The sequence below is a fragment of the Amphiprion ocellaris genome, chromosome 14 (assembly GCF_022539595.1).
Source record: "Amphiprion ocellaris isolate individual 3 ecotype Okinawa chromosome 14, ASM2253959v1, whole genome shotgun sequence".
NCBI lineage: Eukaryota > Metazoa > Chordata > Actinopteri > Pomacentridae > Amphiprion > Amphiprion ocellaris.
Window position 1 is genome coordinate 13,809,680 of NC_072779.1, and position 27,221 is coordinate 13,836,900.

General features: G+C 39.6%; 1 protein-coding gene across 1 annotated transcript; it reads right to left on the reverse strand.

The window, feature by feature from the left end:
• Positions 1–2,704: 2,704 nt before the first annotated feature.
• On the reverse strand, positions 2,705–26,353 carry LOC111587192 (GDNF family receptor alpha 3). The gene is made up of 8 exons (XM_023297052.3): positions 25,737–26,353; positions 15,584–15,850; positions 15,391–15,483; positions 14,933–15,302; positions 12,380–12,489; positions 11,724–11,858; positions 8,441–8,577; positions 2,705–5,341 (listed from the first exon to the last, which is right to left on the reverse strand). The coding sequence occupies exons 1-8, from the start codon at positions 25,789–25,791 to the stop codon at positions 5,159–5,161; spliced, it is 1,350 nt and encodes a 449-aa protein (XP_023152820.2). The 5' UTR covers positions 25,792–26,353; the 3' UTR covers positions 2,705–5,158.
• Positions 26,354–27,221: the final 868 nt, after the last annotated feature.

The window sequence follows — 27,221 nt, forward strand, 5'->3', positions numbered from 1 at the left end:
ACAATGCGCAAATGCAATAGTTTATATGTCATATTGTACTTCTCTTTTCCAGGCATCCACTAGTTTCCATTCGCTTGGTCTGAAATTCTACTAGCTTATTTATGAAAGTTGCTCTACTGCAGTACCTCATAACAACAGGCTAATTCAACTTTAACAAAATATCCCCTTGCTTCATATTTCAAGTGGAGGGATGCCATAGTTTTAAATAAAAAGTCAAGAAACATTACTCTAGTGCAGTCTGCTTACATGGCTAAATATCAGTCTGAAAACTTCTGAAACTTGAATCCTGCAGTCCCTAACAGTGAACATTAAAGAGCCCATATGATGCACATCTACAGCTTTATAATTTTTTTCTGGGGTCTACTTGAACATGTTTGCGAGGTTAAATGTTCAAATACCATGTCATTTCTCTCATACTGTACATTGCTGCAGCTTTTCTTACTCTCTGTCTGAAATGCTCCTTTTAGCTCCTTTTAGGCCCCTCTCCTGAAAAGCACAATCTGCTGTGATTGGACAGCTGGATTGATTAGAGCGAGGTAATGTACTGAAACCCCAGATCTATGAGTATAGGGATGTAGCCTTAATAGATGTAGTGCTATGGAGGAAATAGTGTGAGAAAGATGCTCATTGTTTGTTTGAGGGCATTCCAATGTAGCTGCTTGGCTGACGTGATGCAAAGGTGTTTCATGGTGATGTAGATAAGTAACAATAGAAAACCTGGACTTCAAACGAGGTGTTTAGGGTAGGTAAAGAGAGTAATTCCCTTTGGCTTTGTAAGTTTTCCTTTTACATGTTAAAAATATATAACAATAAAGAAAGGTACCAATATCAAAATACATAATGTGGGCTCTTTAAAGTGGTGTTCTTGAGCATCTCCATTTTGTTGTTTTTGGTGATAAGCAAATTGTTGTCACACACTTGGCAGGTTCCACCTGACCTCGCCTCCGTAGTATTATTCTTTGTCTGTGCGGTCATAGTGACATTTACTTGCAACTCCAGCAGAGAAAGAAACTCAGACACACAAGTGAGTTGAAGAGTGAATTTGTCACATTAGCTTCCCTCTCTGACAGAAAGATATCTGCTGAATGGTGGAACACCTGCGATTTTATGTGGGAATATCACTGCAGACACCAGTTTTTAATACTGTAAATGCAAAGACTTTTATCAGTAATTCATTGGCTTAGTCACCATTATGCTAATTAATTTGGTGATGATAAACAGACATTTATTTAAATGAGATTGCCATTTTAAGTCAAACATTAACAAGCAATTATTAAGCCTGTTTCACTTGTTTCTCATAACAGTGGGGAAAGTACAATTGTAAGTAATAAATGAACAGCTGGATTCCATCGAGCTACTTCACTTTTTCTAGGCCTGGTACATAAAAACCATTACATCTTAAATGTTTTGTGCAGAAATCTTATTATGAACATTGCTATATTAACACAAAGGAAGAAGTTTGGTGGCATTGCTATAGAGCCAATATGAAGAGAGGAGGTTAGGGTGGATGAATGGGACCAAAATGTTCTTTTACCCATAATGTTCCATAAACTTAATCATCTGTATGGTATTATAAGCAATGTTTTTGTGCCTAAATCTTACTAAACCTTTACCAGAGTGGTGTCATATTCCTACAGGGTAAGTTATTTATTATTCTGCAGTGATTTTTAACTGTTTATCAGTGGCATATCTCCTGCTGTTGCTAGGGTCAAATGGGTTTTGGTTAAAGTGACTTAGAGATGGATGACAAAAATAAATAAATACTAAACCCTTAACCTCTACAGTGAGGAGATTCAGTGGCTCTGTTAGGCTGTGGCATTTTGTTGGCATAGTTTGGGTCCACTTAGAGGTAAGAGTGACTGTGAATCAATACAGATGCCATGTGCACATGAGGCAAAATTGTGTTTGCACTGTGTTGCACTCTGGGCTGCAGGCTCTTCCTGTGCTAATGCTTGACTCATTAATGTTATTTCTGCCAGTAGTGAGAGCAGCAGTGTTTGTAAAAATGTTTCGCTGTGATTTAGAGTGGAAATGATTTGTCCTAAATGGGTAAAATATCCAAAACCACTCAGATCTGGAGAGTTTAGTGGCCACCCATGATCATAAATAGTTAGGATGGGTAAAGTGTAGAAGATTGTTTTTCCGTGGGGGATTATCAAAGTAGAACTTAACTCTGTAGACAGTTCGCTGAGTTTGGACATTAAAAAAAAAAAACAATGGCCCAGAGCCCTCTGTACTTTTTGTAATTAAAGCACAGGCTGATGCCAGGATCCATGGCAGCCTTTTATATTTCTAAAAATCATTCCACTGTAGCTTCTTCATGTCACAGTGGTGTCATTTTGGATGTAGCAGCCCCAAGACCCTGTAATCATCTGTCAGTCAGAAGTGAAATACAAGAGTCCTCGCCAAAGTCGAACTATAATCCAGGGATAAAACAGTGACTTACCGGTCTAAGTCATTCACTTCTAATTAAAACAAAGTAAGTTCTAAAAAGCCCTGTATATTTTAGCATGTATTAAAATTTTTTGACTAATTACCTCACCAGTTTTAACTTAAATTAACATAAAAATTACCAGCAATATTCCCAGTCCCATTAAGATCTTGTCCTGTCAAAAGAATTGTAAATAAGAAGAAAATGTTAATATGTTCATACAAAGCTGACATTTCTTGCTCATTCAAATGCAAATTTTTTCTGTCAGACATGAAAATTTCCAATGTGATATTTATTCTTTTAACAAATTGGCACACTTTCTGCTATGTCACAAAAGTACACAATTAATACACATCATAGTTAGAATTATTTGGCATGTTTGATATGTTTTTACAAGAAGATTACCATGTGAAACAGTACTGTACATAGTCTCACAACTTTCATGATATAACCTACAAACTTTTCTAACTTGGCAAATATTCACATATTTTCTTAAGGAATTTGATTTATGGATGGAGATTGAGCTTCTTTTTTTTTAAATCCTCAAAAAATAAAAACAACATTTGATGTAAATGTTTACTTTACATAGTTTACAAATATAAACAAACCTACTGAAACGTAAAAAGACATGTAAACTCACATTAAGTATTAAGGCCAGAGCACACTGGATGCAGTTACTGACACTTGTCACTGGATGCTGTTCGTCAGATACTTTAAAACTCACTTCAGCGGAGAGATTGGAATTAGCAGCACCACTGATGCTGCACTGTGACACCGTAATGTTTAATTAAAGTGTTTATTTAGCGCCGTGTCTTTTCTACGGTCTGGTTTATAAATTTGAATACCAGCTGGATGTCCAGTCAGGCTTTTTACTTCAATTATTCAGTCCAAATATGTTTTCTTTGCCCCAACTGAGCTTGCTGTCACACTTCAGAGCTTTGCTAACTCACCTTTTCCTCTTCCACCTCTTGGTTTCTCTCAACCAGAATGTGGTCAAAAACCTGCATGATGTCATTTTGCCCTAAAGTGGGTAACAGTCACTGCAGGTTTAATAATCTTACAACATCCAGTCAAAGTCCAACTATGACTTCCATAAACTTTGAAGCAAAGGAAAGACCTGTTCTCAGGGAAACAGTTTCATCTGCTGCCAAAGCATTTCTGCCTTTACACTATCGAGCCGTATCCAAAGTTCAGTCTTCGTGTGAATAAACCATCATGTAAACAAGGCCAGCAGTGGAGCAAAAAAATGGGTCATTTAAGTTCACCAACTGATTTTGTAAAATCTGTTTGGATTGCTGTTTGAGGTCACCTAAAGCTGCAATTCTTCAATTACATACAGTGCTGTTTTTTTTTAAAATAAACACGAATGTATACCTACAATGAATCAATAGTATAGTACTTTGTGTCATTAGAGACAACATGAAGCAATTTAAAAATTTTCCTTGCAGAGCTCGGACTCGTTAGTTCTTGCAAACTCATCATCAAGTTTATCCCTCTAAAAAAAACTTTTCTATACTGCTTTTTACCTACATCCCTGCAGCTGCATAATTTCACAAGAAAATGAGCCATAAGAGAAAAAATCATTAACATCAGCAAAAGATATTTCAGGCAGAGAGAATGGCTCAATGTGCTGCTCAATGATCAGAGCAGCCAGCAGGCTTTACAGCCTCCTGTGTCCGTCGCTATCGCCGCATCTCGCTCTCACATCTGAAGTACATGATGGGGAAGGAGCACTAAAAACACATCTCCTAGGGATAAAGAAAGAAGTGAGAGGCTATGACAGCAGTAAATTGGCTTTTTCCTCCCCTGAGCTTTACTTCAGACTTCCCCTGCATGCTGAGCAATTTGAATTGTGCTGTAATTGCTTATGTTGCTTTTCTCTGCTCGTCATTTTTACAATAGAATTTGATCTCATTACATTTGCCTGTGGTAGAATTCTCAACCACACACTGTGGTAGGAATAATACTAAGTGGCATGTTAACAGAAGAAGAAGAGCAGAGTGACTGCTGCTCTCTACTTTCTTGGTGAACAAAGTGAGAAGAACCATGCCTAATGTGACAACACACTGGTTCACATTTTATCACTTTGTAAATGAAGCAACTTCAAAAAGGGGTTCCTTTTTATTTAATGGCACAAAGCAGTTTAAGTGCGGTGCAGGTTCTTATTAGCTTGTTGTAAAGTGGATTATCTTACTCAACCACAGTATGAAGGAAGGAGAGGAAAAGCCGAAGGGGCAGCAGAGAAACGGATGTGACATGAGTCATGAAATAGAAATCAAGAGCTGCGCTCATGCCTGGTTGCAGTGGAGTAGACTGGTTATGGTTTTTGGGAGCATGTATAATGTATGTGGCCTTAGGCGATGTGCTTCTTGTTAAAGAGGGGATGCACTTTGAGTGTGAACCAGGCTCTAGATAGAGTATTTGCCCAGACAGCACTTCTCAAATCACCCATCCACTCATGTATCTGCTCACGTTGTTCCCTCCCATTTCATAGGAGATGACTCGAGCAAAGACATGGTAGATACTGCAGAGCTACTGATATCTTTCAACTCCTGAACAGGCTCAAGAGGAAAAAACAGAATTACAAAATAAAGGCAAGATATTTTTTTTAAAAAATTAAAAGAAAAATGGTACGAGCATTTACATTTCTTCTTCTGGATTCGACAGTGGTAGCAAATGTAAAATGTAAGCAGAGAAGGAGATGGAGGCTTCAGTACTCCAGCGCTTTCAGTCTAACATGAGTGTAGGCAGCAGCAGTAATGGGAACATGGGCACTGCTTGGCTGGCTGCTCCTCGCTGACTCCCTCTAGCACCTGATTCCATGTTAGAGTCCTTCTCAGAATACGGCGGGATGACGTTGAACTCCTCGCTCGCTTCCTCCTCCTGTTCCTCTTCCTCACTGTCCTCCATCTGTAAAAGCACGGAAAGAGCAATTCCTGCAATTAACACGAGTGGTGAAGCATGGAGGAGGGGTCAGGGAGAGAAAGTCTACATTAACACAGAATTTACTATGTATACAAATATCCTAAAGCCACAAGGAAAACAAGCAAGAAGCGGAGGCATGACTGTGGATCAAATAATAAAAGAACATGAATCATATGTGTGGGTCAGAGAGGTGGTAACCTTTGAAAATGAGCCTGAACGATGCTGTTCAGATGTTGCTTTTAATGTGTCCATTTACTGTCTCCCTGTGTGTGAAAAAGGGAATCTTCACAAATGATCACTGGGCTGAAAATAACACACTCATCTGTGTTGGATTATACTTACATTTATGCTTGATATGAAAGTAAATTAAGGCGCTGATTATGATCATGACTTGTTTTTGAATTGGTAATAGAGCAAATGCAGCAGCATGATGCCTATCTTACATTTCTTGTTTATTATCATGCGGTGAGCCTGATTTAAAGGTTTCTACAAAAACGGCTGTGCATAATTGTGAAAATATTGACCTATGTTTTGGCATAAATTTCAGATCTACTATAGATCGACACCAAAATCTGTCAACTATATGTCAGATGTTTGCTGCTTACAGAAGTATAACTCAGAAAAATGACATTTCCTGTGTGTATCGAACAGGACTGGACTCTGCTGTCTGATTTAGTGCCTACACACAGTTTTGGTTTTTCTTTAAAACAGAGGGCAGCTCCACATCAAGTCAAAACTAGCCGTGGAGGACAGAGATGTGGAGGAACTATAATGTATATAAACAAGTAAACACACTCCACTGTAAGCAGGAAACACCATAGATCCTGATACTTGCTAGACCATTTTTTTAACCCGATTAATGCAGACACTGTATAAACTGTATTGTACTGTATAAAACATTACATAATGAAGAAGCCCATAACACAATTGTCTTTGGTAGATTTCACAGCCCTCCATAATTACGTATCAAGTGTAAAAATAAGAAACAAAAAAACTCAAACTTGTAGTTAACCATCTAACTCAAAAATCGAATATTACATCCATTATAAATATTATTGAAAGCCACATTTAAGGATCCCTTTGACAATCTCCAGTGTTCTGTTGCATTATCATATAGTTATATTTTACTTTGACCAATCTGGAAACAGAATGGTGGGAAAATGTTATGCAGTTGTCATGATAATGATATCTTAGTTGACTGCAAATTGTCATACAAGTAATTGCGATTAATTTGCCTGTTCATTTTATGCCTCTGTTAGTTTTACATTAGTGGTAATAACACCTTTGATCGCCACCTTTTTGCTGCAAATCTAACAAATTTGCCTCCTGTAAGTTATTGGACTCTCCTTTAACATTTGGCTTAAAACCAAAATGTGCTCGCAGCAGTGATCTAATGTTTGACTTTGCAACTAACTCCATGACGCTGATGTCAACAGATGCTCATTGACATGCAGTAGGTCGAACATTACAAGTTTAGCACCTTGAGATGAACAGTCGGTACTATTAAACCAAGTAGTGAGTGAAACATAACTTGTTTTCAGGCAGGTGAATGGTGCATTATGCAAAATGATTATGGTCAACTCACATAATCGCAATCAGGCGATTATGTAATAATTGTGAAAGGTCTAGATGTAGTTTTTCTTGTAGACCTTGGAGACCTTGCTAGAGCTATTCTATGAACTTTGGCTGTCTCTTCATGTAAAACAGACTGACTTGAGTTGAAATCAGGGCTCTGGGAGGGTCATGCTATCTGTTACTGGACTCCTTGTTCTTCTTGTCACTGAAGATAGTTCTTCATCTCTATGTTTGGTGTCATTATCTCATGTGGCAATATGGATTTGAAAAAGATCAGAAAAAGATCAGATGTCTCAATCAAGCGTAGTATGATGGATAGGAATATTTTTGTTTGTTTTTGTACAGTAGTTTATATTTTGAAGAGGAAACATTGACAGCAACAGGCCCCAGGTTAATATGAAGACAGCAAATGTTCATTTTCATCCGTTTCTACTGAAATATGTCCGAAACTCATGAAAAAATATCACCGGCCCCAGTCAATCTGTTCTGCCAGATTATATTTCAGCTCACACAGCCAGCAGCAGTCAGCCACCAGCAGGTTAGCTCAGTAGTGGTTGTGCTACTTGCATGTAGGCTGAATGTCCTCCACCTGAAGGTTACAGGGATTTGTTGAAGTGATGCAGAAAAGTTCTCTTGTGAGTGTCACTGTTGGAAGTGTAACAGAATGCACTTATAACCACACCCAGCCCTGATCTGGATGTGATCAGAGGTGCAACACAATTAAAATCTCAAACCACAGAGGACAGTGTTGCTGGGTTACTACCAAACTTTACTATTCAGGGGTTTTGTGTTTTTGCTTGAGCCTGACTTTGGATTGATTCAAAACAGCCTTGACATGTCACTGGCATCAGAACTAGAGAAGAAAAGTTGTTGTACCTCCTTTTTATTGTTTCACAGCAATCCATTTTTCAGCATCCATTTGAATTTTTTTCAGTTTTCATGGACAATTGATTCAGAAATTTCTCTCAAATCAGATTTAAAGTGCAGAGAATTTTGTTTGACTGCAATAGATATTCTCCTTATTGTTTCCACTAGAGTTCATCATCTGATTATTTTAGGGGTAGTGTATATAACAAATAGGAAATGTAAATGGATCACCTTTAAATGAACTGTGTTTTTGGATGTGCTATATATCCACTAATGGCAGGGCTTCTGTGCGGCAAAGGTTTGTGGGATGGGATATAAGGAAGAGGAAATGCGGAATGAGGAGGATTAAAATGGTGAGAGAATGGGGAATATGGAGCAGATGGGTGTGCATATATGAATATTAACAGTAAGGGTTGAGTCTAATGCTGCAAACACCTACGGCTAATCCTCAGCCACAATGAGAGGTATGGGCAGCAGAAGGGAGGGGGAGAGAAATAATCTGAGGTTATACAAGGAGCTCCTGTGCCCAACTCACTGCTACAGTCCCTGGTAGGTGTTACCACCTGATATACACTTCTTCAGCTGATCTGGTACCAAGTGTCAAACACAAACATATGATGAGACAGCGTAGAGAGTACTCACACTGTTGAATTCAGAGAGAGTGTTAACACCGACATGGACCGTCTCCTGGTAGACGCGTGGGGAGGGCTGAGAAGCTGGCACTGGAGTGTTTTCCACAGGAGGAGGTGCGGAGATTCCCATGGAGCTGATGGCATTGCCTGAAACAAAATCAGCAGGAGGCATTTTCATTATGTTCACATCATTATTCATCTTTGAAGCATCACCAAAACATTATCAGCGAAGCATAGTTAGAACTAACAACTCTGTAAATAACGTGCATAATTGGCCAAGGTATGACTATCTGATTATATCCCTTAAAAAATTATTCTTACTTTTAAGTCATGTCCAGCACTTTGGTTTAGACTGATTTATCTCCAGAGCCATTGGATGGCTTGATATGAAAGTGATACATACATCCAAGTGCCCAATGGATTGGATTATAAGAGGTGAAATTTTCTGAATTTTCATCTAATGCCGCCATCAGGTGAAAACTTTTATTTGTTCAATACGTTTCGTTTGTTCACTGCACACACAAAATTGGATGAAAAAAATGTAATTATACATCTCTCCTAGACTTTCCAAATGTTATTGCACTTGACCTAAATCCAATTGAGCTCCTGTGGGCTGTCATGGAGGAAAAAACTGTCAGCTTGCTGATGCTCTATCGTGATAAACTGAGAGTTGGCTGAAACATAAAGGAAACCTCCATCATAGTTATTGGTATACTGGCCATCAGGGCACACTGGGACGGTCAAATAATCTCTTTGCCAGCTTCTCCACGTGCCTGTCATTTGGTGTGCTGCATGCGTGTTCGTATGGAATCAAAACTCAGTGACCCAACTGAAACTGAATTCTTGTCCCAGTACACCCTGGACTTCAGCTATCACAGACACTGGTTTATTGCACGCCCAGATGTTGTCAAGCCCTTCTACACGTTAAAGGATGCAAAACTAAAACAATAACAGTGATTTTTAGTGAAACCACTATTGGGTGTCCAAATACTTTTTTGCTTTAATTTTGAACTATATATCGAATGTTTGTCAGCTTAAACCACTGTCTAATACCAAACCTATTACTTATATCTTTGTTTTGTTTGCAGTCATTAATTTTAAGTCTTGCTTACACATCAAAATACTTTCTGGGGCCACTGTCGATCCACTGTATTTTATCTGACATGACTAAATGGGTATGGTATATACAAAAGCAAACAAATGTTAATTGGGTAAACTGAAAAACAGTCAGTGTAATCTCTGCTTCCTTTGTTTTTCTAGCTTCAGTGGCTTTAGTTTGCTTCAACATGCATGCACAACAAATTTTACTCTGAACTATATTTTTGGACAACCAAGACAAATAATTTGATGTTGGAAAAGTGACTAAATTGACATCTACAGGCTGACTTTAAACTGAGTTGCACTTGATGTGGATTCTTATTCCAATTAAGGCAGCCTGTATGGCATTCAACTCTTATTCTTTTACTGTTGCACACTGCATTACTTACAAAACAATGGCTAGTGAATTCAAATTCGACAGTAACTGAGTTGTCTTTATACTTAAACGGTACTTCCTCAGTAAGAACCTTTGCTGTTCTTTCACCTATTGTGGTTTGGCAACAATCCAACAACAAGTCACATTATGTTTATCACATTTGATGAAAGGATTCATTGACTCCACAGAGCCTGGAAATCACATTCACATTTGGCAGTCAGCCACACACCAGGGAAATTGTCTCTTGCCATTCATTTATTTATAAGAAAACATTACGGTTCAGTGGTTCGCCTTCTCAATCATCAATTATGACCCACCTCATTTGAATTCTGCATTAATGCACATTATAAAATGCTCAGTTAGATCAGAATCTCGACATTAATTTAGATAATACTCACATTTGACAGCTAAAAAGGTAACATTTCCTCTGTCATTATGCTGACACAGGAGGAATTGGCAGCTATGGCAGACTTTGCCTGAAGATGAGCAGCGTGTCTGAAGTTTGGGAACGTTGCATCACTCAAACTACTGGACTGACTTGTAGGAATAATCCACTGTTCACGTTTCCATTCAGAAGTCTCAGGACCTGAGGTGACCCGTTAGCCAAGGGGTTAGAGCACATACCACATGGGTGCAAATGCCATCGTTCTGTTGCTCTCTTTCCCCACATTTCCGCTCTTTCTCCACTGTCACCGACAAATACAGGCAAAAATGTCCCCCATAAAAGTCATGGGAACTTTAATACCACAAATTTCAATAAAAATATCTCCAGTTTTAGAAATAAAATGAACTTTCGCCAGCAAATCCTAAAGTACTGTAAATATATAGTCTGACTCATCAGACGTAAGTTGCAGGAATAAGCCTACCATTGGCCCATAGTCTCAGTCAGCATCTTCTCCTCCTACCGCTATCTGCGTGTTATTGTTTTGTTCACCACAGGAAACAAGCAAAAGTGGCAACTGTGGCTCAGGTGGTAGAGTTGGTTGTCCGTTAACTGTTCGATCCCTACACCACCATGTGCTGAAGTGTCCTTGGGCAAGACACTGAACCCCAAGTTACTCCCAGTGGTAGGCAGGCACCTTCCATGCACACCAATGATGTGTAAATATGTGTGTGTGTGAAGGGGTAAATGAAAGAGAAACACATTGTAAAGCATTTTGTCAAAGCTATATGAAGTTTTAAAAAGGTACTATATAAGTGCAGAACCATTTAACAAGCCCCAGGCTGCAACCTTCAACTGAAAGTTTTGCCAAGACATGTTCATATGTTTATGGATTGGATTATTCATTTTAATCACAGTGCTGGACTACCTGTGTGCAAATGTTCCATTACAACTATTTCAGTGTCACTTTTTTGTTAGAACACTGAAGCCGAATCCTTCACTTAGTCCTGTCCCACAGTGGCTGTAATTGGTTTAAAGAAATACAAGCAAGCCAGAGTATTTTTCCCTATAGTGGAATGATGGTGTGGTGGAGCTTAACCATTATGTTCTCCAGAAGTGGCGGAAAAGTGAGGCTAATAAACACACAGCAAACGGCCAAAAAGTTCCCGAGTGCAATCACTGATTCTTGAAGTTAGGAAAACTGCATTATCTATACTGATGTTCTAAGCATCCCGGAACTACAGGATGACAGTTTGGTGCTGGATGTATACGGTTTCTAACTCCAAGAGCATTAACACCATTTGTGCTAAAACATTTGGCTTCTGTTACTAATACGAGCACTGAATTAATTAGCATATATGTAGTTTCAATTCTATGCTACAGACAAGCAGCCCGAAGGCTGCACTGCCTTTCCTAACCTTGACTTGTTTTACTCACGCAGGCATATGTTGTTGCTGAACATGTGCAGGATGCGCTGACATCCCTGCCATTCGTTGCCGCTGCCTTCACATGTGCACCACTGGGACACCTCTGTGCTGCTGTTGCTCACATAGTTGGGAGTCATGATGGTTCCTGGTTACAGAAAGAGGGCAAAAGTATTATTGCAGGTGCAACTTTAAAAACTTTGTAAATAGTGTTTTACTCAGACGGAAGACATTTTCAGCACACACGTCTATGGAAGATAAGACACAATCTCCCAGCAATATTAGATGCCCTGTGGATCCAGTGTCACTAGTTTTCCAGTCTTTGATATTGATAATTGCAGGCACACAAAATTACTTTTCGGGTCTAGGGAAACAGAAGGAAATAATACTGCCTGCATCTTTTTGTGGAGCTGCTGGAAATGCAATTTTTGACTCAAGTTTTAAAAGTGATGCTGACTAGATCCCCAGAGCTGCAGTTTTTGGCAGATGACCATTTAAGAACCCCTGTGGAGTTATTTTGTGCACCAAAATGAAAATTATAAAGGCCAAATATCACTGCTAGACACCCGCTGATAACAGGTTCTGTGTGTGGCTTTCTGCCAATTCTTCTCCAAGCCATTCAGTCTTTTAGCCTCCTCTACTTCTTTAATTTGTTTTCCTCCATCTCACCTATGAGTCCAGCATAGGCCTTCAGGCACATGGCTCTGCTCTCTCGCATACAGCCAGAGGCAGAGAGAGGCAAGGGCTGGCAGTTGTGCTGGAAATCAGCAAACCGGGATCTGAAACACATACACAGAGAAAGGCAGTGGAGAAAACTGGTTTTTTTTTTAAAATATATGTCAGCACAGAGAAACAGAGTGTGCATTTTAAAGTGTTTTGACAATTTCATTTTGGAATTCAGGGTTGTGCTAAATCAAACCAGCAAAAGCAACACAAACAACAACATAGTGTAAGAGCACAAAACACAAAGCCGAGACAGAGATAGCTATGCACTCGCATTATAAACCCTGTGTTAGCTGAGTACAGCTTTAGGATATTCAGTTTTCTAGCCCACCAGCCACTCCGCTGTGGTAAACTATTCAGAAAGTAAATCTAACAGTATAATGTCATTGTGCACCGGTAGTCACACATGCAGTCGTTTACAAAACATAGATTTTACAAGTAGATGATGCTGGCAAGGTTTATAATAAACCCTTTCCACTCAGGCGGTACCTGTAACAGAACCAGGCCACCTCTAATATTAAAACACAACCTACTGCCATGTTGAAAGTCTTGCAGATCTTGGCACACTAGCATAGACTCCTACTTTAATTAAAATGGACACAGCACTGTTGGGCTTCATTTCTTTTGTATCAATTCTGGCTGCTGAGAATTTTTAGATTTGAGCCAGTAGCATCACAGTCTACTAAGTCACTGCAATGAGGTTGTTTTTCGACCTCTAATTTAAGGTATTGATTACGTCAAGAAAAACCAGGAAGGTTTTGCTGAAGTTGTTCACATCTCATTCTGGTCTGGTTTTCAAAATTCTCCAAAGTGTTTTTTATTCATAGAGTCCAAGGTGAGTCTGTTTGGCCTTACAGTTGAGGAGTTGTTATGGACTGTATTTTTCCTCAAGCATAAATTTCAGAAAAGCAGTCAGGGGGTTAATGTATTAAACATGCACACACTCAGTCTAAAATATCTTGTCATTTGTGGCTGAATAAATCATAGATTTCATCAATAATCAAAAACAGATATATAACCGTATGTCTTGATGTAAAACCGAAGACACTATATGGCTGTGATGAGAGTTTCAGTGCTCTTCCAGCAGAGAAATTCATATTAACAATGCATGTGAACAGAAGAATCACAGCTTTGATTCTTATTTTATTATTTTTTGCTTACAATCTGTTACTAATAATTCAGCTCTCTAATCAGGCTCTCATTTTCAAATAACTCTCCAGTAATTTTTTTCTCTTTCATCCTTAATAAGCTCTGTAACATTTACATGAAGATTAGAGTGTAATTAATGTAAGTAAGTCCTATACATTTATGAACAACAAGCGGACAGAGTACGCACTAAAATTAACCTCACAAAAGCTGCTGTAATCACACTGATGATTAAGAGGGTAGCTATGGATGGATTCTGGGCTTCTAAAAGCAAACTGTTCACTCCCACATCTTTCTTTTCTGTCTGAAAAACATAACCCTTATTGAGTGCTGCTGGCCCCAGAAGAATTGTCACCTTCCTATCCTGAATTTCTCTGCAGAAGTACTGAAGAAATGACACACTGAAGATATAAACAGACTCTTATAATTTAAGACATCTTGTATTGTATCACTTTGTTCCTGCAAAATTACTCCAAGCAAAAGGAAGGAATGTGCTGAGCCTTGAGGCCAAAGAGAACCCTTTGTATGGAACTCTTTGTTCTTAAAGCATCTGCAAAATGGTTTTTGAATAATCAGAATTTTTAACATCCAGGTTCATATCAGCTAATAGTCCTCCTCCCCTGAGGTAGCTCACCATCACCATCAGTGGAACAGAGAAACATTAAATAGCAGTAATTTACATTAATACCCTTTCTAGTCAGCTGAGAAGTGTATTTCATTAGGATTCTTCTTGCACGTCTTCAAGTTTGTGCTGTTAGAGCAAGATTAGTCAATTACTTGATTCATCAATGAACAGAAAATTAATTTGCAACTGTTTTGATGATTGATGGATCATTTAAGCCATTTTTCATGCACACTGCCATAAATTTGATGGTTTCAGCTTCTAAAATGTACAAATATGCAGCTTTTCTCTTTGTCTTATGTTATAGTAATCTGAGTATCTTGGACATTTTGATAATAAAAATCAGATGTTTTTGTAATTTTTGTGACTCTAAGAAAAAGCGATGACGATTTCGTTTTTTTGTTATGCATAGAGTAATCGATAAAATAACTGGCAAGGATTAATCAGTAATGAAAACAATCATTAGCCGCAGCTCTATGTGAGATACTAAGAATACAGTCACTCATCAAAACACTGCTCAATAGTGCAAATGAAGCTCAACAAAACATCACTCTCCTTTAATGTTGCCTTTTTTGTGCTGAATGCTCTGTTGATGTACTAGCTCAGAGATTCTCAGACTTTGTCCTCTGAAAAACATATTCTGAGGCTGTATGTTTCTGTTTTGTGCTGTTCTTGCCTTTCTGAAACGGAACTTAATGGACCAAATCAGTACACTCAAATGACCGTCTTACCTACACAGCTCGTCTCTGGAGCAGTAGTTCTGCAGGCTGAGGCAGTTGGGTTTGCCCACTCTTTCCTCCCCTCTCGCACTCTCCTCATAGGAACATGACGGGACGATGGTTTTCCTCCGGCGCTCCCCGCACAGAGTGTCAGAGCAGGGACAGAAGAGCAAAGCAAAGCTGTACTCCTCTGGCACACGCTCCAGGAAGCGCCGCAGGGCTTTGTGGCATTTCTGGCGGTTACAGCTGTTGTCAGAGACTGTTGCTCGCTTGGTGCAGGCTACAACATATTCTGACCGCAGGGAGCCACATTTCTCATAGAGGCCACAGTCCTGAGCCGCCTTCAGACACTGGTTTTGGCCATCCACAGAAAGGGAGGAAGCTTTATGACGAAATCAGAGTAATGTATATCAGGAAATACAAATCTTACATTACATTAGAGGGTTAAAGTACATAAAAAAGTACCCTACCTGCCATGATGGAGGCCATGCGGGACATCTCTATGTTTCTCACCAGATTTAACTCCAGTTCTTCATATGGAGACACGTCATATTCATCATATGCTAAAATAAAAAGCACAGCAAAGACCACAAATTATATGCAGCTGAGAATTCAGAGAAACCCCCCCCTCCGCACCACACAGAGGCCAATTCCTGAACCCACCTGCAAATCTCACAGTCCAATAAACCCTGAGGCAGTGTTCCTCCCTGCGAGAGCCACGCTGACACTTGCAAACTTGAAGGGGGCGATAATGCTGCAAGGAGTTCTGGGCCTCCAGGCACTCCAGACGGGCGTCTGGGCCGAGGGGAGACACGGCCTCCTCGGCAGCACAGTATTCCAGCAGGCGATAGATGACCATGCAGGACTGCTCCTGGATGCAGCCCTGCTCCGCCACCAGACAGTCTAAGGACGCAGATACTGGCACACTACCTGGAGGAGAGGGTGATGTTGTCAGTGGACAGAGCTGGGTTTATGGTCCCACCAGCCAGTGCTAGTCTTTAAGCTAAATAGGCTTTAATTGAGCGAGGCAAGTGCACTCCAAAGAAACGCCGCTGTACTGTGGGTTACTATAATATCCAAAAAGGACTGAATTAAATTTAATTGGAAACACAAAAGTGTAATAGAGCAGCAACGTGGGCGAAACCTCAGTGTTCCTCCTAGAAACACAGGAGTCGAGAGAATAATTTAACACCATAGGGTTATGTTGTAGTTATAATTGCTTCTTAATTATTTCTTTATCTTCTCTGTGGGAGTCCTCGTTGACTCTCTCCTAATGTTTTTATGCACACGGTCTCACAGTGCATCTTTGACTTTGTATTAATGCATTGCAGTATGTCAGTGTTTGTATCAAAGAGAGTTGTATGTCCATCCAAGCTTTTGAAAATGTTCCAGCAGTCAGTCTCCTCACATTGTGGTACAGTGGAGCCAGATACTGTGATTTGCCCTCATCTTTCTTATCACACACCCCAATGCTCCTGGATAGGTGAGCTCAAAAAAACTTTCAGATAATTTTTGTGAATTTATGGTGCATTTCTGTCAGGTTTCAAACCTGGCTGTCAGTCTGTAGATTATCCTTCTCCCTGCATCCTTTTTTCCCCCTTTTTTGCATCCTGCACAAACTCCTAATGCTCTCTTTTTGTTATTTTGGAGGAAGAAGTGAGCAAAGATGACAATTCTGCACTAGTCACTAATCATTTTGATTATTTTAGCAATTTAATCCTCAGTTGGTACACAAACACAAAGAAAAAAATCATTTTCCTCTCTAACTTAACACTGCTATACTATATGATCCCGTTCAGTGGAGAACCCTTGACGTGTTTTCATCTCCTAGGTTCCCTTGATACAGAGCAGGATTTATTTCACTAAGTTCAACATTATTACTGTTGAACTCTCTCCAAAGCACAACTTTAATCTACATGTAACAAATTTTCATATCACAGATGTTCATTCCACAGTTTTTCCACAACATTTTTAAGTGTTCATTATGGTGTCACATATTTTTGTGTCACTTAAAAAACTGTCCTCCCTCATCTGTTCAAGTGCTTGTTATGAAGCCTTAAGAGCCGTCTGCTCAACAGTGATGCATTCGTAAGCTAGACAGAAATTCTACCTAGAAGACAATCAAATGATCATGTTGTGAAACAAATTTGTTTCCTGCATCAAAAGGGATGCTGTTCAACAGCTACCTCTTATGTTGTGGATGCCTCTTTGATCTGCCAGTACTTGAACCATCATCAAGAGAGAATATTCAGAATAGTCCCTTCCTATGTGACAATAACAACATTTTGTTTTAAAAATAAAGGCCAGTAGCTACTGTCTGGAAACCAGGAAAGGTGCATTCACCATTCAAAACCAGTGATATCCCATTGAAAGTCATTGACAGATAAAACATGCTAAAAGATGCAAAAACATGAGTTTGGTACTTGTAGATGTTCAGAGCTTCAGATATTTGTAGGACGTAGTTGTCTCCCACCAAACCACTGCTATTATTGAAAGGCACATGAACTGCTAGGGGCAAAACCTTTTGCAGCAGAGTCTCTTCCATTTTGAAACAAGCTTTACTCCAATGTCAGACACTATCTCCACCTGTAATGCCAGAGACAAAACCAATTTATTCAGCACTGTTCAGCTATTCCGACCAACCAACCAGTACTTTTGTTTCCAATTTTGCTTTCACACAGAGACTCAGGCTGGATATCACATTCAGACAGTGGCTCAACTCAAATGTACCCTTTGAGGATGTTTCCCCCCCTGAAGTTCTATTAAATGTATAGTCTGAGGCAAATGTTTTTATCTGACAGATGCATCCGGACATGCTACACCTACAAAAGAGCCAGCTAGAAGATGCTGTGGGTTTACGTTACTAGATACACATTTAAACTCATTCATCCCAAAGAGCAATAAAAGGGTCAGTCAGTGCAAATGTGCTGCATATCAGTATCCACAGTCCCTCCACATCTAATGCCATATTCAATAGAAAAGCAATGCTGGTCCATAGTGATTAAGCACTGAGTATGTTTTGATTGGCAGTGTTCTGTCTCGAAACACTGGAAGTGAAAAACTATAAATCATTTCATAATGCTGATTGTTGCTCCATGAAAAACACAATGGAGGAAGGCCAGAGGCAGCCGGGGGGAGGGGAGAGAAAAAAGTGAAAGCCCTGTTCAAAAAATGTATTCTGATGGAGCATTTCAGGAAATTAATTTTCTCAAATGTGACACATAATTGTCCCCACAAATTACAGTTTTCACACAATGATTCAAGACTTAGAAAGAAAAACCACTTGGGCAGGCAATATGCACACACTTTTCCCACTTTATCTTGTTAATTTGCTATATCCTGTCAGTTTTTAACAGTGCAAAAAGAACAAGCTGGCAGACATATAAAATATGCAGCATAGTAAGGAATTAATTGAGTAAATATTCATGCTTGAACCTAATGTGTGCGTTTTGACAAATAAATATACATATTTTATCCTCACATGTACTTATGCTTTAGTACACTATACATCACAAAAGCTCATATACAAACACACACAGCATTGTGTTAGATCGGTCACACACTTCGATTAAGCCCCTGCTGACTGGCGGCACAAAGCGCGGTTGCAATCCAATTCTGCGGCTGCATGTTTCGCAATCTCAGACGCCACATAAGGTCCACGTCTCACTTTGGCATGAGACATATCATAAACAGAAGCTATGCTTCATCGCCGCTGCAGGAAAACTTCCAAAGCTACTGCAGTGACTCCATGGGGGAGGTAGGGGGAGAAAAAGAATAGGAGGCTAACACACAGGGCAGTGAGTCATAGTCACAGTCACAGCTCCCTAAGGTATGTATAGGTGATGATTACCTGTCTGTCTGCCTATCTGTGCATCATGATACCATGGTAATTATAGCAAAGTATTAAATCTTACCATGTTTAGCTGCAATTTAGACAAGCTTCACGTAATCTCCTGTTTGCCAAGCGGACAGTTTGTTCATTATTCCTTCTCAGTGTTTGCTCCCTCAGGCTCACCATTGATAAAGAGAGACTATCAGCAGTTTTAGTTCCGAGCTTCTCTTTGCTCACACACGCACACACACACGCACACGCACATACACACACACACACACACACACATATACCCACACATATATATATGCACAGATAACAAAGCCCTATATAAAGTACAGAGCAGCTCTGTTAAATCTTGTCCAGCAGACAGGTCAGAATTATTTTAATAATTCTCACACTATTTAATGTCATGATGATAAAGAAGCACTGCACTCACATTAGGCTGTTCACCATGCAACAAATTGCTAAAGTAAAAGTCTGGGTTAAGGGAATTCTGACAGTGGGGGTTGGGTGTGGGTGTTTTTAAAGAACAGGAGGAGAGAAAAGTGAAAGGGAGATGAATTGCTGTGATATGCGAGTCACAACGCACTCTATTGATTTCTCACTGGGGTGATTAATAGAATTTGTGAGGCAAAACTGATGAAGGTTAACGCCATAAATGGCAAAACCACACACAGCACGTACCAACAATCCCCAGTAAAAAAAAATGGTTTGCCAAATTTTCTCCTTCGTCCTTTTTCAAACACGTGGGGATGGGCTGCGGAGCGTCCAGATTGTCGGGCAGTAATTTGACTTGAGAGGAGACCGTGGCGGGAGAGCGTGGCTCTGATGTGAAATGTGCTCGGGGATTGTGACAGAAGGGACTTCTTAGAAGGAAGTCACAGGCTCAAGGAGGAAATGGCAGCAAGGCGACAAGATGGAGCAAAAGTGAGAGTGGATAAACATGTTCACGACTGAAGCTACTTGTTACTAAAGGCACCTGTTCATCTCATCTACAACCAAACCGGTGGGACTCCCGACTGGACTGAACATAAATTAGTTTACATACACATGAATGTTTCACATAAAGGCCTGTATTTGTTTTAATTGAAATCTGGTGACGGTTAGTGGCTATAGATTTGTGCCGGTCAATTTTCATTTCAAGTAGCATCGGCGTTGAAATTTCTTCTTACAGTCTCTAAATGTGAATACTTACTGGTGTTCTTGGTCTAAGCAAATGAAATGTTTTTGGATTTGGATCAAACTTAAGTCCAATAAAACAAGCACTTTGAAGGTGTCAGATTATCTTTGGGAAACTGTTAGTAGTAGTTAGTCATATATAATATCTGTCTTGTTGTGTACATTACAGCCATATTACAGAGCTGATTGATAACATATTTATTTCTCTTTTTTTGATATAATGATTATTATGTGTTGTTGTCATGGTTTCTTACACGTTTATCTGCTTGGCTGTCCTGTACTGGATCTTAATGAAGACTGACCTGAATATTCAGATATTGATTAATTGAATTTTAATTTGCAGGTTAACACACTAATTGACCTCAAGAGAACAAACAGGAAAGCATAAGGGTAATAAATGTGAGCAAGTAAGATGCAGAATAAAATATGTCTTTATGTCGAAAGTGTAATATTAATCCTGGCGAAATGATTAGACTTCAAAATAAACATGAGAAAAGCTAAAAAAAAAAAAAAAAAAGGAAAAGGGAATGACAACACCTCAATCTAACAGTTAGATTGAAGTTTCATACAAAAAGCTGGATTAGGAGAACACTCGTGCCAGCTTGTGCATTAGCGTTTTGCAAGGATCTTATTGGACTTCAGTATTTCTAAACACATTTCTGTTTCAGACTTTTTGCTGAGTTCTCCTGATTTTGTCTGCATCATAATTTGAGCACGTTTCCAGGCTGTGTGTAGCCGTGGATGGAGGTGTTTCCTCAGGAAGGACACAGATGGTTAATCAGTGCTGATTAAGGCTTGTGTGGCTCCTTATTGACACAATCATTTCTGTTGAGCGCTAAATTTTGTAAATTCCACCACTCAGCTCATCGGCTTCTAACATTAAACTTTCTATTAACATTAAACATATGCTTAACGATTCGCACATATTCTCTTTGTTATGAGGAAACTCTGGCACTGCCCTGGGCAACCTCAGTCAAGCAGATCTTCTTAGAGAGAGATGGAGAAAATTGTTTCTATAATTAAAAAAACTTATTTTCTTACTGTGTGAGGAGATTATTCCTATTAGCATGCTATTTCCAAATGTATGCATTTTCCTCATATGTGGATGTCTTTGCTCAAAGTAAATTTTTCAAAACATTTATCAAAATACCTCAGCTGTCAAACAATACCTCAGTTTAGTTCATTCTTGATATCGAAGACCTAAACTGGTGAAAATCAAGTGTTTACCTTGTTAACGTGGTGGGTTTTTTATATGCTACAAGACATATCATTAGCAAAATGAGCAGTGCAGCACCGTGGCTGAGTATTTTTGCCTTGAAGACGAGTTGCAGACTCCAGCACAACCAAAATTTGTATGTGTTTTTTGTCATCTTGCATGCTGGAGCTTCTTCACAATCAGCTCCCAGTTCAAAAACATATGGAAAAATTGTCGCAATGTAACAACTTACTCTTGTGTAGCGCAAAATAGTTTTACACTGTTTGAGCAGAGCTGTAGGTGAGCTGGTGTGCTTGAGCGGCAGCAGGCAGCAGATATGTAGGTGGAGAAAGAGGCAGGGACTTCACAGGTAAGCATATTCTAAAGAAGGCAATGGTGTGAAGTTAAATTTAAGGAATTTTGTGAGAGGAAGGGAATATTTTGTAACTTTGATACACAGAGACAAGTTTTTAGTGGTTAAATCGACCACTAGAGAAGAACTTGAAATAAATGAACTTGCTCTCACTTACAAGAAGTTGTATTACATGTTCATACGCCCTCTCTGACTGTCCTGTTCTCATCTTTGCACCTTCTTCCTCCCCAATCTCTCCTTACTGCTACACCTGACAGATCTAATTAGTCTTATCAACTACACTGCCTCCAACTTTTCAAATCATCCAAATCTCTCCACACTAGATCCACACCTTTCTTCCTACAGTCATATAAGGACTGCACTGATGGCGGCAAAGACAGGTCTATGTAAAAATAAAACATTCTCACTTTTCAGTCTCACACTGTCTTCACCAAAACGGTGCTCAATTGCTAATTTTATCTTTGAGACATTGTCCAACAAATGTTCACACTCCCTGATCCCAGAATTGACAAAAACTGCCTTGCACGCTCAGGAAAACCACACCTCTGATTATGCCAAAGTTTTAGCAAGTTAACAAGATTGAATCTCTGTGTGACTGGTGTGTTAAAAAGAGCTGTACAGTTGCACTTGCTTTAATCATTTTTTAATGCACACACCCCACAGAGAAGACTCCAGGCCTCCAACAAGATGTAGTCAGGAATAAGCAAGTCAACCTGTGACCATTCTCAGTATTAAATCATTAGAGATGTTGAGCATAATCTCTGTTTTGTAAAAAATGTGGCAACGTTTCATGAATCCAAAGGTCACAACTCTGCTAGTGTGTACAAGAATCATCATTTCATGTTCTGAATCAACAGTTTCCCCCGTGCATCTGGATCATGTCTTGTTTAATGAGCTGCGCTGGCAGCTACATCACGCAGGCAACATCTCTGCGCTGTACTCAGGTAAAATGCATCAGGTGCCGCATCAACCAGTCAGTGTGTCTGGAGCCATGTGAATATTTTAGGACTTTGCCTTCTGCTGCCTGTAGCCGTCCTAAATTTTGGTGTGCCAAATAATTTCTTGGCCAGACACACACACTGACAGTTTCCATCAGGCTGTGGGGTTTTGTTTGTGCCATCAAGTGTGTACAAGTGACAATCAAGATGCAGAGCACACACAAGCCAACTGAGTATAATAGACAATGGCACACAAGTGACACAAATTAACCTTCCAGAAACTATTTTTTATGCTACGAGCTTGACAGTGAGAAATCAGGTGTCATTCAGGCTCACATTCACTGAAACATCAAATATGTGAAATAACAGCGAATTCAGAAAGTGCATCTGATGTTTTTTTATTTAGGTAATGTCCACTGGGCACGCTGCCAATTTAATTTTTGTGCGCTGTCGTCCCAAACAAAACTGAATTACAAGCGCAGAGTAAAGACGGTGCTCGAGCACAGAGAGAGAATAAAAAGATAAGTATGTGGCACAGTGGGAAAGATAGAGAAGCCAAGATAAACCGATGTGCATGAGGTGAAGTCAAACAGTTAAATAGAAACTGCTCAAGTATGTTGATATTTGGTTCATCTCAGACCTGTGTAACTTCACACAGTCTGAAAATGAGCTCTAATAAATTTATGACAACCATGTTACAGCTCAATCACGTCCACTAAATGAGGTACCGAAATAGCTGCACTCAATCAGCAGTTGCAGCCTGCACTGGGACTTCAGCAATAATCCACAGGGGCCTGGCAGCAAAGGGTCAGTCAGGTTAAATGTCATTCAACAATAGCCTGCTTTCCATTAATACATCTGGCAAAGACAGTGCACGGCAACATTCAAAGGGATCTCATGCATTATTTTGACATTCCTTTCCATTGTACTTTTCATTTAGTCAAAGTAACAGATGAATGCAGCGACAAATGCAAACAGTGAGCGTAGCTTCTAGAGACCAACTGATGTGTTGTTGTTGAGTGGTTTGTTTGAAAGAGCCACTCTGGTGAAAGTCAAGGTTTTCAATCTGGTTAACATGTGCATATATTATTTCAATATGCTTTTTATATGTCTTGAAACTGCAGTGTACCAATAAATGCCTCAAAAACACAAATTCAGACTGCTATCAATATACGTAACAAACCCAAACAACCAATCTGTATTATTATTATTCTTTAGATTGATTTCTATTTCTAATGTATGAATGAATTACTGCAACATTACAACTTGCAACTGTGCAGCATCGAGCAGTTTTACAGTACCTGAGCAGAGTTGTTGGTGAGCTGGTGTGCTTGAACTGCAGTAGCAGATGGTTGGGTGGAGAAAAAGATGGGGACTTTACAGATCTATGCATTCTAGAGGAAACATCTAAGCCAATTCAAGGCATGAAAGGGTTATTTTCATGGGAAAACCACTTCTAAATGTGTAATTTTAATACACAGAGATTAGGTTTTTAGGGCTTTAATCAATGGCCGAAGAGAAAATTTAAACTACAAGGTCCTGAAGCAGACCTGGCACTTGTGTTTAAAGAGAAGAAATTGTGTAATCTCTGTAAATTAATTCCAATCATGGTGACATGCTGGAAAGCCTTATGTGTACCTCTAAAGTTACCACTGCTATTGTTGAGGTCACCGGGCTGCACAAGGTCACATATATTACAAGGTAAAAATAACATTCTTTGAAATGGAATCCAGTTCTGAGAGACTAGCCTATTTATACAAATCCTATAGACAGGAGATGTCGATATGCTGACACTTAACAGTCTGGTAAACTGCCATGTAGAGACAAAGCAGCTCCACAACAGATTTATCCAAAACCAGAATGTGATTCGAGACCAGATTGTGCACAGATTTTGCTTATCTTTAACGAAGTCAGTTAACAAAGTTTGAATCCAACAATTTCTTTTTGCAATCAGGTATAATGTCAGAACTCAACATCGTGACAGACTATCTAATTTGCATGTGTAATGATTCAGATCTCAATTAATTAGCACTTGAAAATAACTGCTTTTCTTGGCGTGATTCCACCTAAGTGCCTGACAGGTGGGCTTTACACACTGCATGATATACTGGGTGCCTGAAAGCTTTGACATTCACAAGAAAGCATTTATCATTTTATGACACTAATCTCTAATGGGCACCCTCACCTGGTGTTATCTGAATTTTCCTAGATGCAGAGGAGTCTGTGCTTCCTGTACTACTGACATAATCCTAGCAATTACAGTATTTACATGTATTTCTGCAGTGAGGAGCATATGGGGGAAGTTGTATTTCCTTTAAAGGACATTTCATATAGTCTGTGTAAACAATGGGTCAAAATTCATGACCTGCAAACAACCACAGCAGTTTGAGTATTTCAAATTAAAAAGAAGATCAAACCTGATGTAGATCAAGATCAATAAGACCAACGAGCTTTATAGGAGATGTCTTATCCAGCCAGTCATATTATTGACCCCAATCATTATAGCTCATTTGGCCGCAGCTTAATGTGTTGTACATCTTCCAAGACAAAGACTATTAAAGCTCTGGCATGACAAAGTGGCTCCTTCTTCTCTGCCACGAAGTTATGAATGTTAGTTTTCACCTTATCAACTTCTAAAGCACATTCTTATGTCTATTTTAACAGTTTAGGTTTGGTATTTCCATGATCTGGGACAGTCCAATCAATACTTGGGAGAACAGATCAGCTCTCTTTGGAACGGGTCCAAGGTAGAAATAACAGATCCGAGCCAATGATGTCATCCACATGTAAAATCTCAGAGTGCTTCTGCTTTATGCTGCTATATGATTTCATGGACCTCTTAAATTATATTCTGAGGGTTGTTCTAAAAGTCAAACCAGAAACATGGATCATGGTCTGAGAATCTATTAGGATGTTCCTTTTGTTGTGAAGTTGTTTAATAAGTCTTTTCTACTTGTTTTTTCTTTTATATATTTTTAAAAAATGGATCATATGTAATATGTGAGGTTAGATGAGTAAAACCAGAGCTAATTTACAAAAAGTTAAAGTCAGAGTCTTCAGAATCTAAATGATAATAGAACATATTCATTCATGCATATGGACTGGAAGGTTTGTTACAGCCTATAATATGTTTGCATGAAAACATTTGGACTATATACATTCCTATTCAAGTTGTGCCTACTGGAGGACAATGAATGAATCCAGCACTATCGGACTGGGCAGACTACATGAATGATAACATCTAAATGCATAACGTTCTATTACAGGCTGATCGAAATTAGAAATGTGCTGCTTACCATGAGAGAAGACATTGAGCAGAAGTCCAATGATCATCATCCTGTCCGGTGACATTGGAGAGTTGGTGACTGGAGAAAGTCGCACCCGGCTCGCTGCAGCTCAGTGACCCGTCTCCTGCTGCCACATCCAGCCTCCTCCGCCTCCTCTGCTGCTGCTGCTGCTGCTCCCGTACGGACTGAGGCGGATCGGATGGTCTAGTACACAAAGTTGGCAAAACTGAACCGGAGCGATTCAAGTTGTCGCGATTTTTGTTGTCCCATTTAATTTTCGGATTGTATTGATCTGTGCTGGACGCATCCGGCAAATTGATTTTTTTTTTGAAGATCCGACAAGAAAGCAAGAAAAAGTTTGCGCAGCTGATCACCAGTGAGCTCCCATCAGTCAGCCTGCAAGTGCGACTTGTGTCGCAGTTGCACTTGTGTGCGCGTCTGTCGCAGCTCCCCAGTTGTCCAGCCAGAGTTGAGCTCAGAGCCCAGAGACTGCGTGGCGCAACCCTGTCACAGCCGCACTGTGATTGGCCCCTGAAAAGACCGAATGTGCCCGTGGGATGCTCAAATGTTTCCTGTGGGAGAACAGCTGGGTTGGTGCAGGCAAGTTTGGGCTTCAACTTGACGGACAACAGAAAGTGCAGCCTTTGTCCTACTATTCATTATATGAAAAACGCTCAAGGCGTTACACATTTGTAGCATTCACCTCGTTATTACGTATCTAATGGTTTTTAAATATGTTTAAAGAAAACGTCTGACCTTCAATCTGAGTTTATAATAAGAACGGGCTTTTGTCCCACACCAAGCTGCCTTCACTGAGCTTTTGAACAGAAGAAAACTATCCTCTGTTTCTGTCTGGATTGTATTTCCACGCTTATAAATGTTGGATATTTCCCCCAACAGTTGCCTTAATATGTCTGCTGAGGTGAGCTTATTAAACAGTCCCCCTCCTCTGCACTGAGACCAGTCTGCAGCCTCACAGGCTTTTCCATTCATATCAGCTTACAGCAGGACTGGGACTGTGAAATCTCCACTTGTTCCAGTGCTGTAGCTGACCTGTGGATGAAAAGCAGCGATCCAGAAGGGATGACAGACAGGGAGAAATACTAAATTATATGCTACTCACCTGTAACCCTGAAGTATCATTTTTATTTCCTTTTTGTTTGTTGTTGTTGTGACTGTGTGCGTAGGATGTCATTCTCTCTATTATTTCCCCCCACCAAGGAGATAAACAAAACCACATTTTAACATGCAGCAGCTTTTCAGGGAAAGCAGTTCAACTTCTCCAACATATATTTCACACAGTCATTTTTGTTTGCACCTTCTGAAGTAAACAACGAGTCACAAAGCTGGGGGTTTAGGTTGAAAAATAGTAAGAATCTGATATATTTTTTGGTAAGAGTTGCTCAACAATGATATTTTTTTCATTTTAAGGTGTTTTGTTAACAGTGATTTAAAGTTTACAAAATCACCCACTTTACAGATAAAAATACTGCA